This window comes from Helobdella robusta, assembly GCF_000326865.2.
Source record: "Helobdella robusta unplaced genomic scaffold HELROscaffold_4, whole genome shotgun sequence".
Lineage (NCBI taxonomy): Eukaryota > Metazoa > Annelida > Clitellata > Rhynchobdellida > Glossiphoniidae > Helobdella > Helobdella robusta.
This window is the reverse complement of record NW_008704902.1, coordinates 4,374,474-4,387,921: the sequence shown is the minus strand read 5'-3', so window position 1 is coordinate 4,387,921 and position 13,448 is coordinate 4,374,474. Positions and strand designations below refer to the sequence as shown.

General features: G+C 29.8%; 1 protein-coding gene across 1 annotated transcript; it reads left to right on the top strand.

Annotated features, from left to right (window-relative positions):
* Nucleotides 1–98: 98 nt before the first annotated feature.
* HELRODRAFT_162524 (hypothetical protein) lies at nt 99–2,833 on the top strand (the record flags this gene model as incomplete). The annotated part of the gene is made up of 5 exons (XM_009024705.1): nt 99–140; nt 371–392; nt 2,208–2,297; nt 2,354–2,522; nt 2,767–2,833. 5 exons carry the CDS (start codon nt 99–101, stop codon nt 2,831–2,833), a joined length of 390 nt encoding a protein of 129 aa, XP_009022953.1.
* Between the last annotated feature and the right edge of the window lie 10,615 nt (nt 2,834–13,448).

Genomic DNA, 13,448 nt, shown 5'->3' with positions numbered 1-13,448 from the left:
AATCAACCATCTACACAAAATTTCAAACCAATCCAACAACCAACGTATTATCTTACACCAACTCAACAAGCAGCAATTAATTTCCAACCAAACCAACAATGGCATACTTCACACCTACCACTTCAAATCCAAACGCTGAAGTCAACAGCATTTAACTTGACTCCACATTAGTCGCACCAAGTACTTCAACTGCAACGTCCCCCCATCTACCAGTACAACCGCTACTTCAACTCCAAATGCTGATGACAACAACATACAAGTTTACGCCACGTCAAAAAATGGTAAAAGACGTGTGTACATGACAAAAGAAAGGACACAAAAATTCAAAGAATATTACCAGAACCACATAGCATTTCCGTATCCTGACCAGGAAACGAGAGAATTCCTGGCCAGTTAGTGTGGGATCGCTTATTCCCAAGTGTCGAAATGGTTCAGTAACAGGAGGAACAAGGACAAAAACACGCGAACGTTTGCAGAAATTGTCGTTGGGAGAAAAAGAAAGTGACTTTCATTCCTTTGATGTAAATATATCCGTTTAAACTTCAATTTAAACTTTTTCCATTTTTTGAACGTTTTATTTTTATGTATGCGTGAAGTTAATTTATTTTATTATTTTTTATTATCTATTTTTTTTATGTTATACATCTGCGATAGTTTTTAATGTATATAATTTAGCATACCTTTTCATTTTGTGATATCAATTTTTTTCAAGTCATTTTTACATTCTATTATATTATATTCCATTATATTCCATTTACATTTTACATTATAATACGTAATCACTTTTGTTATGGTTTACAGATTAATCTTTTCTTCTTTAATTTTTCTTTTTTGAATTTTATTTTTTTAGTTTTTATCTACCATTTTTATCAATAAACTTTGTGATACAATAAATTTGAAAATAATTAGAGCATTTTCTTTCCATTTATTTCGTTCATTTTTGAGGTTTTCATCAATAAAATATCAAAGTTCTTCAGATGACTAATGAATGTATTAAACTTTTTATGACTCGTTATTTTAAAACTACCTGTTTTTCATTCAATTCCAAGAAGGAAATACAATTAGGACATTGAAAAAATCTTTTTATTTCGATTAAAAATAAACAAAACTATAAAAAGATAGAACTATATAGTAATAAGTGAAAAAATCAAATCGATGTATATATTCATTTTTTGTATTGAGATTTAAACCATGCTTCTATTTTATTATTTTTTATTATCTATTTTTATGTTATACATTTGCGATAGTTTTTAATGTATATAATTTAGCATACCTTTTCATTTTGTGATATCAATTTTTTGGAAATTAATTGCTGCTTTTTGGCGACAATCAAAATTTTATAAATCCAAATTGTCACATTTGAAAAACATTTTAAACTACCGATTCAGTATTCATTTTATGTTGCTCGGTTTCAATTTTTAATTGCCTTTCTGTTGCATGACAAATCTGTTTATTAAATGTTAGGAATAGTTTATTGGTAGCCGTCTGTTATTGGCAATGTTGTTAATGATTGTTAATGCATTGTTCCTGTTGTTATTCAATTGTAATATATGTGTTCTTGTATACTTTTTTATGATGATGATATAGAAAAAGAATACGTATATAAAAACCAATCATTTCAAGTTTCAGTTGTATAATTTAAATGTTTTTAAAGTTATAATTTTGAAATTACGATATAATTTATAAGATATAATTTTTCTGAAGTGTTCTTTATTTATGTTATGATTTATTATATACAAAAAATAAATTTATTTTAATTTTTTAAGTTCGTAACTAATAATCTGGTTCTATCATAATTTAAACATTTTGTATTTTTAGCCTTCTTCAGATGTAAAGTTAGTTTCCGATAATATTTCTGCAACGTTAATAACTGATGTGATGTCAAGCGTAAATTTGGTTCGTATTTTTATATCTATATATTATCAAGATTGTGTTAAATTTTAAGCCACCAAGTGTTAAAAATTTCAGTTTTATTATTATTGGTTGCAAATTCCGGTAAGAAAATTTTATAAATTAGAAACTATTTTTTCACTAAACATTTTTTGTTGAAATTGTATCATTGCTTCCAACCCAAAAATTTATTCTAACGTAAAAATTCAGTCAGGATCATCTGTAATTGTTCTTCAACTTCATCAGAAGTGCAGGTTTGAAATTATATAAAGTAATTTTTAAAACACTTTAACTTCGTTTATTATAATTTAACTTAGGAAAATGCAATGACAATCCCAATGTACAACAGTTGGAAACCATCTTTAAACGAGTTTATTTCAGATGTGGGATTGTCCCTGGGAAAACAGGTTATTCAAAAATTAAAATTACATACCTTTTAAAAGATCATTATCTAATTTTTCAGGCAATGTACAGGAACAATTAATAGAAGATTCTGAATTTAAAATACCCGAAGAACAATTTCAACATATTTTTGAGGAAACTAATTTAGAACTGGAGTTTCTAAATCAAAACACAATGTCAACCATTATCGATAATGCAGTGGCATATATTGTGGATGGGTGGTTCGAAAAGTAACCCAGATGATAGATTGTAATCAATGCAGGCTTGCACTTGTTGAAACAAAAGGTAGAGTCGCCATGTTTTACCAACAACTACTTATATTAAAGGACGACGGTGGTTTGGTTTTTCCTTCTCGTGGTGTCGTCAAGGTTATTTAAATAAATGATTTATAAAAATTTTTGCTTTATGCTTTTTCTATATCATCATCATAAAACAGTATACAAGAACACATATATTACAATTGAATAACAACAGGAACAATGCATTGACAATCATTAACAACAGTGCCAATAACAGACGGCTACCAATAAACCATTCCTAACATTTAATAAACAGATTTGTCATGTAACAGAGAGGCAATTAAAAATGGAAACCGAGCAACATAAAATGAATACTGAATCAGTAGGTTCAAATGTTTTTAAAAGGTTGGCCAATGAAGATTTATTAAATCTCAAAGAACATATAACAGATACATTTAATGGATTTAATAATCATTATTTTTGTTTACTTAGACCAAGGAGAGGCCTATTTACCAGCATACCACACCTTCTTATGGGTTGAAGCAGGGATATGCAAAGAACCTCAATTTTTTCAACTTTTAATTATTTTCAGTAATGTCTCCCCTTGCTCCAAACCACATAACTAGAATAATAGGACTAATCGATCAATTCGATCTATCGGTCGGGCTATTTGTCGTGCTTGGATTGTTGGCTTACGAAATTGCATGGATTTTAACGAGCAAGCTAAATGAAATATTTACTTGATTTAATATGCTAAAAACATTGTAGTAATTCTATTTAATTTTAATAATGATTAATAGAATTATGTATTATTAAATTATTTTTGTTATTTTGAATATAAAAATTGCTTTTGGTCCGGTGAAATCCGGTGGCTTACTGAAGCCGAAGGTTGGCTTAGTAGGATTGAACTATAGTCACCCTTTTTTTTACACTATTCGATCATGTTAAAAATTGGTTTGCTCATGGAATAAACGGCCTAAATAAATCAAAATTGTTATTTGAACAACTATCTTCATTATATTCAATGAATATTTTACATTCTGCTGGTGCTCATAAAAAACTGGCTGCTGAAATCATACGTTGGCTTACAGGGTTTCATAGAACTCTTACGATAACACTTTTTTGTACATATAATGCTTTAAATAAATCAATATATTCATATCACAATTATTTTTGTCAGTATAAATATAGAAATTGCTTTTGTCAGGTGAAAAACAGTGGCTTACTGAAGCCGTAGGTTGGCTTAATCGGATTTTTTCTCATGTATACAATACTATGAGATAAATCAATCAAACAATCAGTCAGTCGGTCGGTCGGTCAGCCAGCCAGCCAGCCAGCCAGCCAACCAGCCAGTCAGTCAGTCTGTCAGTCAATCAATCAACCAACCGATCAATCAATCAACTAAATTGAATGAACCAAATAAACAAAAATAAAAACAATAAAAAAAATTTGCAAGGCCTGTTCAAACTCGAACAAACAGTTAACCGTACAGATCTAAAAACAATTTCGAGATTTTAGTAAAGAAAGAAAAACACAGTAGTTGCTTTTATTTGAATTCATTCAAAAATGAAAAGTGACGGTTAATTAAAATTTTAAAATGTCATTTTTTTTTAAATTCGTATTTTAAATAAACAAATATAACAAAATATCGACCGATAAAAAATAATTATTACCCATTATTATCATACACACTCGTTAGTAGTTCTCTAAGAATGATTCACGTAACAATAACATTTAGCAAGAATAGTTCACAGCATAACATAATGGCTAAATCAACATACCAAACAGTAATTATTTATACATGCATATACACAAAGTTAATCAAGAAATATCCAAAAATTATATAACCAAATTAAAAAAAACTAGAAACCAGTCAACATTTAATAAATAAATAGACATTAATAAAAAGATTGTTAAAAAAAAGGTACAATTTAAGGCGACGACGAGAATGAAATGTAGTTTGTTTTGTTGGTGTGGTATTGTGAAGCGAAAACAAACACATCACACAAAACTAGTAAGAAGTCGCAAGAATAATAGTCAGTCACCTACCTATAATAAAATTACTCTCAGGGCCCTAGCTTACTTGACTCAACTCACTTACCTACCAATTTGTATTTCTCGTTTTAAATGTTTCAAGTATTTTATTTAACATATTTTAGCGTTTTTATTTTACTTGAAGCTTTTTAATTAATGTCAAGCCCTAGCCAATTGTTTAACTCATCTCAGTCCCTAACTTACCTATGAATTAAATTAAAGCCCGGTTCACGGTAAAGAAAATATAAAGTTGAAGAGAAACATAGCAACAACGACACCGAATGAATGGATGTTATGTATGTATGTGTTGTATTGATGTGTGTTGTTCAAATTCGAGTACTTTCAAAGGTACAATGAGACAAAAACAAATTTACATTTAACATTATCTTCGATTTGTCATCGGAACGATCATCATAAGACCTCCATCTGAAACGTGCTGATGCCCACCACAGCCCACCTCTCATCATTCTGTAGACATTTTTTTAATAGCGTATTAGTAAATCACGGAACAAAGGAACGATCGAATAAATGATTAACTGAATGATTGAATAATTGGTTGAATGAATGAGTGAATGAATTAATTAATTAATAAATCAATGATTCACATAATGAATCAATTAATAGAAGAATAATTTAAAAGGTTGAGTGATAAAATGAACGAATGAGAAAAATAAAAAACGAAACTAAACCTTACTTCAAAAATCGTCGTTACTGTACTTTCCATTGCACCGACCACCACCATCTGGTCGGCACACAAAATACCATCCGAACTTCAGAGTATCAGTCGAACAGCCAACGAGCTGATTCTTCTTACACCACCATCATCATATGTAAATCATCATGAGACCACCATCTAAAACGTGCTGACTCCCACCACTGCCCACCTCTCGTCGTTCTGTAAACAAAATTTTTTTATTTGCGTAGTAGTAAATGAATGTTAAAAGCTTAGAAGCAAAAAAAATTAAATTATAAAATGAAAATAATGTCAAATAAATAAAATTTTAAAATAATAAAGTAAAATGTAAAAAAAACTTACCGTCGTCCATTCGACAAAGGCAGAATGTTGAATGCGGTCCGGTTCCTACGTTGTCCTCCAAAACTGGTGCCAGTCCTCCTCGAGATTGTTGAAACACAGCCCGTGTTGGAGAAAGATAGAGAAAGAGTAGATTCTCATCAGAAAGCTTAGCGGTGCCTGCATCTCAAATTGCTTAATAAAAATAATCCTATCTACCTATTCAATTACCTTAACTAATCTATATTAAATTGTTAATGGTACGATAGTCGAAAGTCCCCCTTCATTCTTCCTCCTTGCACAGAGGTTCACCGACAGCCAGGGCACCGGATAGAAAACCATTGCCGTGCGGATAGTAGACTATTGCCGTACGGATAGTAAACCATTTGCCGTCCGGAAGCCGTGCGGGTAGTAGACTATGGCCGTGCCGCATGGTAAATCATTACCGTGCAGATAGTAAACCATTGCCGTCCGGATAGTAAACCATTGCCGGTACACCACTGGCCACCAAGGCTTACCTCTGACAACAGACTTCGAAATTCAGAGTCTATCGGCTATCGTACCCTCAACTTACCTATTCATTGCAATTAAGCCCTAGCTTACCTAAAATTACAAAAAAACTCAAGAGCCCAATTCATTTGCCAGTCGGCACCCACCCCACCACCTACGTAATGCCTTGGGCTCCAACTTAGTAATAATAGAAAACTTAAACCCTAAATTTATTAATGAGTGTGTGTTACAACGTAGCCTTAACTTACCTATTCATTACATTATGGCCCTAGCTTACCTAAAATTACAAAACTGAAGAGCCCAATTCATTGGTCTTTCGGCACCCACCCTACCACCTACGTTATGCCTTGGGCTCCAACCTAATAATAATAATGTAAAACTTAATAACTAACTTACCTCTCGATAAACTTATAGCGTTTATTTAATTTAAATTACAAGATTGTTCCTAGAATTAAATTATTGCTTTTAACTACCTATGAAATTAAATTACTCTCAACCTTAGTAATAATAAATTAGAATGTGTAATGAAAATAAAATAACGCTCAAATACTAATATGTGTTTATGTATGTATTTGTGTGTGTGTATAATACGCTGATGCGTGTAATGTGGTGCGAGAAAAAATAAAAGAGATAAACTTACGCTGCCTACCTATTCAACTACATTAGTGTTGGATGCTTCCTATCTATCCTACCTACAATTAAAATTATGCCTATCTAACCTACCTATATAGCTACTTAATGTAATTGTGTGTATGTGCGTGTGCCTGTGAGCATTCTTACTTAATGTTAAATTACAGAGAAAAACAGAGAAAAAAGAATAAAACGTATCCCAGCCAGGCGTATCTTCTTTGCCACTGAATAAACGAACGTAGCCTGACATCTTCCACGATGAATTCCTTTGGAAGCTTCAACCTGAATAAAATGGATGAAATGGAAAAATCTTATTTGACTAATTTAAATAAAAATAGAAAAACGAGCCGCGGTGAAACCCGTCGGAAAAGCCAGCCAACTGGCAAAAAAAGAACCGCAAAGAAACCGTAAAATGTACCCCAGCAGGGCGTGCATTCTTTGCCACCGAATGAACGAACGTAGCGTGACATCACAACCATTCTGATCGTCCACGATGAACTCCTCTGGAAGCTTCAACCTGGATAAATGAACCTGAAAAACCTAAATGAATGGGAAAATCTTATTTATTCAATTTAAATGAAAATAACCTCAACCTAACTCTATATAACTCAATATAACTCTATATAACCATGCATACTACCACATTCAATCAATGAAAATACCACTAAAACCAGGAACCACCGCGTACCTGCTGAATGTATGATATGAAACAAAACAAAAAAAAACACAAAACAAAAATCACACCACCAAGTAGAGTAAAAGAATAGGAGTCCCTAAATTACCTTATGCCCTAGCCTACCTATATAATAAATTAATTTTTACCTCACCTACCTATGCTTATTAACTTAACTCAAGACTCATGAAGAAAGAGAAAAAGGAGTAAAACAGAACATAAAATACTACCACACAAACAAACATGATGTATGTAAGAGCAACCGTTAAAGAACCCACCTAAAATTAAAAAAATACCACCTAAAAACATTCAAACCACCTAAAAACATGCAAACTCTATATAACTCTATATAACACTATATAACTCTATATAACTTTATATAACTCTATATAATAAAATAAATAAAAAAAATTTAAAAACAAAATAAATGAGATCAGACAGACTGCTTCAAGCGAGGCAGAATGCTGATCTGATTTTCATGTTGTCCAGCTCCTCTATTTATACTCGTTTCAACCATACATTCTCATCATTTCAATCATTCGCATCAGTAAAAAACGTTTAATGTATATACTGCACTATTATACAGTCTTAACCACAATGCTAACCGTACTAAATTGAAGTCATCGAACGAACGCCTTCGAAACTTTCTGGTTGGCTGGTTGAATCTGCTATATTGCTTTTCATATAAACATATAATCTAATATAATATAATTTAATTATTTGTATACATGGATTCCAGTCACTTTATATATATATATAATAAAAATTCATTATAAAAGCAACAGTAATCAGTGCTATATATGTAAGCACGCAGTTCAAATTTTTCGGGGAGAATTCAAAATAGTTTGAGACCACACCTTGCTTAACATCCGATTCCAAGCCGAGCCAAGCCATGCTGAGCCAATATGCATAGATTTATAAGCGCTTTTATGTTAATATTTTGATCGCTATATTTATATATTTTATAAATTCATTATAAAAAACAACAGTAGCCATTACTAAAAAACAACAGTAGCCATTACTATATATGTACGCACGCAGTTCAAATTTTTCGGGGAGAATTCAAAATAGTTTGAGACCACACCTTGCTTAACATCCGATTCCAAGCCGAGCCAAGCCATGCTGAGCCAATATGCATAGATTTATAAGCGCTTTTATGTTAATATTTTGATCGCTATATTTATATATTTTATAAATTCATTATAAAAAACAACAGTAGCCATTACTAAAAAACAACAGTAGCCATTACTATATATGTACGCACGCAGTTCAAATTTTTCGGGGAGAATTCAAAATAGTTTGAGACCACACCTTGCTTGACATCCGATTCCAAGCTGAGCCAAGCCATGCTGAGCCAATATGCTTAGATTTATAAGCGCTTTTATGTTAAAATTTTGCTCGCTATATTTATATATTTTATAAATTCATTATAAAAACAACAGTAATCATTGCTATATATGTACGCACGCAGATCAAATTTTTCGGGGAAAATTCAAAATAGTTTAAGACCACACCTTGCTTAACATCCGATTCCAAGCCGAGCCAAGCCAAGCTGAGCCAATATGCATAGATTTATAAGCGCTTTTATATTAAAATTTTGCTCGCTTTTTAAACGAATATCCCGATATAACAAATTCTCCATCCTATTTTAACTTTCTTTGATGCTTTTTAATCAGTCAGGTCACAAAAATCATTATCGATATCGCAACGAAATCAATTTAAAATTTTTTTTTAATTATTCATAAAATTTTTAAATTGTTGATAAAAATAACTAGTATATATAGTGTAGTAAAACGTTTAAAATTTTCTGAGAGAATTCAAAATAATTTGAGACTACACCATAACACAATTGTACAATTTGAATGTGTAAATACAACATTATAAATGTATTATAACTACGTGTATATATCTATCTATTTCTTTATTTAGTTCTGCCTGCGTATGATATTTTGTCAGTTATTTGATAGGAATTGAATATAACCTTTATATATCCATCAAAAAATGCAAGAATATGCAGTGACAATTTCTGTAATAAAGATTATAAGGGTTATGATGAAGAAAGGAAGGTAATGCTGAAGAAAGCATTCCCATGTTTTCAAGTTAGTTATATTTATATGTCATCAGTTACACAAGGAAGCAATTCACAACATCATTGTACATTGCAACATTCTTATCTACACAAAAAATATAAAATGCATTCAACAATATTCCATGTATTTTATTAAAACTTAGAAAGGGCATAATGACATTGTGAATAATAAACCCTGCTTAGGACTGGGATCATCATCATCATACCAATCACCATAACAAGAAGAGTCAATTTTATATTAATGCTTAACAATTTAACTGAATTGGCATAATCAAGTTTTTATAAGAAATACACATCAAGTATTTAATGTAACAAATAAATTAACAGAAAAATTTCTGGAAAAGTAAAAAAATTAGAACATATGACTCTGATCAAAAATCATTCGCGTTGACACTGCATTTGTATGGGCATAAGGCATATGATTATCTTTGGACATATGGCTTACATCTTCCTCACACTAGGACATTAAGAAACTAATCTTGTCATACCTGTTCAATAATTTTAATAAGATTGTTTTAAATAACTATTCTCAATGTCATTTTATTAACACTACATTAAAAGGTGGCTACAAAACATTGATGGTATGCCTGGGGTGATTTCTAAAAACCTTATTGACTAATGGTGATGGGGATCCTCTGGAACTGTAGCATCATGACATTCAATCTAGTCATGGATTGAGAAATCAATCCTTGATATATTTGATAACAAACATTTATTATAATATAAGAATGAAAAAAAGATGTAGGTGTAAGGCAAAATCTTACTGGAACTATTATTTTTAGCAATTTATGATTTATTTTTTTATTTATGACTTTATCCATTTTCAATGATACCGATATTTTTAGTTATTATTATCCAAATTATACTCATACCTATATAAATTAATTTGATTGTGGCTATTTCTATGCTTAATTATTTTATTTACTTGCCATAGGTATGCACAGCATTTAATAAATTAATGATAATAATTAATAACACAACATTCTAAGTGCATAAAATATAATAAATTAAAAATACAATTTTTACAAACCTCATTGGTTATGGTGATGGGAATTCTTTAAAACTGAATAATCATGATCTAACAAGTCATGGATTGATGAATCACTGGAATCACACATTATCTTTAATAAATTTAATAACAACATGTACTACAATTTAAGAATGAGGAATATTTTGTAAAACATTAAATGAAAAAAAATTTAGTTTAAATCACTTATAATTAATAAATTTTAATTAAATTACAAGTTAGCTTGGGGAGTTTGAAGCTTGAATTGAACAAATTACAAAATTGTTTATTTTATAAAATTGATTGATAAGTTGTTTAATATATTTATTTAATTTAGTATATTTTTTATTCCCAGACCTAAGCATTGTAAATAAAAATTTTAAAACTAATCAAGCAATAGAATTTAGGATCTTAGGAACAAGTGCTGTTAGTGTAGTAGTAGTATGTAGTAGTGTAATCACAATTTCAAAAATATTATTACAGAATGTTAATATATGATTATTTATCACATTTCTTAAAAAATTAATAATAATAATATATTATATATATATAATATAATATATAATATAATAATAATAATCAAGCAGGAAACTTAATAGTTATGACCATTCTATTCCAAAAACACAGACAACCAATGCATTTTTAATCAAGGGAAAAAATCAAAAAACTTTTTATCATATTGTAATTACAAAAATATTTTTACAGAATGTTAAATGGTTATTTATCACATTTCTTCAAAAATTGTCGTTGTTGCTAGCAGTTACGAACATTCTAATGAAAAAACTACCAATACAACTCAAACAACGCATTTTGAATTTCTTGACCGAGAGGTGCACGCGGAAAAAAATCCATAAAAAATTTCATTATAATCTAATTTCAAAAATATTTTTACAGAATGTTAATATATGGTTAATTATTACATTTCTTCAAAAAAAAATTGGTGTTGCTCATGAAACTTAGCAGTTATGAACATTCTTATAAAAAAACACAGCCAATACAATGCATTTTCGTGACCGACGATGCACGCGGAAAAAAATCCATACAAAATTTCATATTACTCTAATTTCAAAAATATTTTGACAGAATGTTAATAAATGGTTAATTATCACATTTCTTCAAAAAAAATCGGTGTTGTCCATGTTTAACTAATTTAAAAAAAAAATTAAAATACACCAACCCCGTAGCGAATAGTCTGCAACAAATATTTTTATAATAATACACATTTCTTTTATCGCTCATAACAACCAAAAATTATATAGATGGGCGCATTTTCGAAAAATAAACAAAAATAACGACGACGAAAACGCGAGTTTGCGATAACAATGTAAATTCACTTTCAGAAAAATTCGTTAAAGTTCAGCGCGCGCGCTTCCGCATTTTTCAACGTTATGCGGCCTGCTAGTGTAATGGTTGGTAGTTTCTAGTAGTCTAATCTGTTAATGTTTGTTAGTGTTATCTGTTATTTATTTCAATTAGTAATTAGAATCAGTAGAGTTTAGTTTTAGTTTAATTATTAGAGTTTAGTAATTTAATTACTAATTAGTCGTCGTTTAGTGTTGCTACAGTTAATGAGTTAAGTGTTGTTGGTGGTTCACAAAAAATTTTTTTTATTTGAAATGCAAAAAGATATTTTACCGTCATACAGCAATATCTATCTTAAAACAGCATCTAGTATCACCTTTTAAAACATTTTGAAATTTTAAATAAAAGCAATATTCCGAAATTAGTAAATATACGATCGTAACTTTTGACTTGGGCGATAAAAAAATCATCCTTCAATTTCCTTCCGGAAGTAAGCTCCTTGTTCGACCGTCAAAAATGAGCAAAGGCCGTTATATTTATTCTAATTATATGACTTAGACTTATTGCAAAAACATAAATAAATGTACGTTCATCTCATTTCGCAAAAACCACAAATCAAATAAAAATCCGTTCTAAATTTCATAAGTTAACCTTTTCATAAAACCCGTCACTCTAACATCTTTATTATTTTATATTTCTTTTATTTTTTTATCTATGAAATCATTATTTTCAACATATTTCAACATACTTTAACATACTTCAATCATATTTCATTTCCAATTGAGTTTTCACATTTGATTTATTCAATTGAAACAATAATGTATTAACAATTATTTCAATTCTTCATTGTTTTGGAATTTGTTTTTTCATTCAAAACATTAAACAATTGGCCTTTAATTTTTTATTTCTTTCATAATTAGTTTTTAAAATTATGCTGACGACAAAAAATTTTTAATATTGTAAATATATTAAACCCCATTATTAAAAAATGTTCATTATACCTTTTTATATATTCATCATTTTTTTATCTAATTCATTTTTTCATACAAAATATAAATTTTTTTGAGATAAACCTTAGATAATGCTATATCAATTTGAAGTTTCAATGGAAAAAAGATATCATTTCATTTCATTTCATTTGCAATTTTTAATAAAATATTTTTAAACATTTGTCATTTGTCTCTTTTGCCAAATCTGCTTTTGCTTTTTCTGGTCCTTTTCTCTGGAACTCTACCTACTTCTCTGACTACTTCTCCATCACTTGCGAAGTTCAGAGCCGATCTCAAGACCCATCTGTTTTCAAAATTCCTTGAGGAGCGCTGTTGAACATCGCGGAAATAGCGCTTTATAAGCTAATTGATTGATTGATTGATTGATTGATTTGTTGTCAAATTATTTGCCATTGACTTACGTAAATGATTTGCACTTAAATATAAAACTATCCTTATTTTAATCGCTAAAAGTAAATTATTGAAAATACATTTAAAAAAATTTATTTAAATATTACTTATTTTATCACTGATTAAATGTAGAATTAACACAGTTTGCTAAAAACAGTCCATTTCATATTCATGGCATACAATATATAGGCAGATAAGTAATTAATTTACTCTGGCTTTTATGGTAAAACGTGAAATAGGTACTCCATGGTATCCTCCATG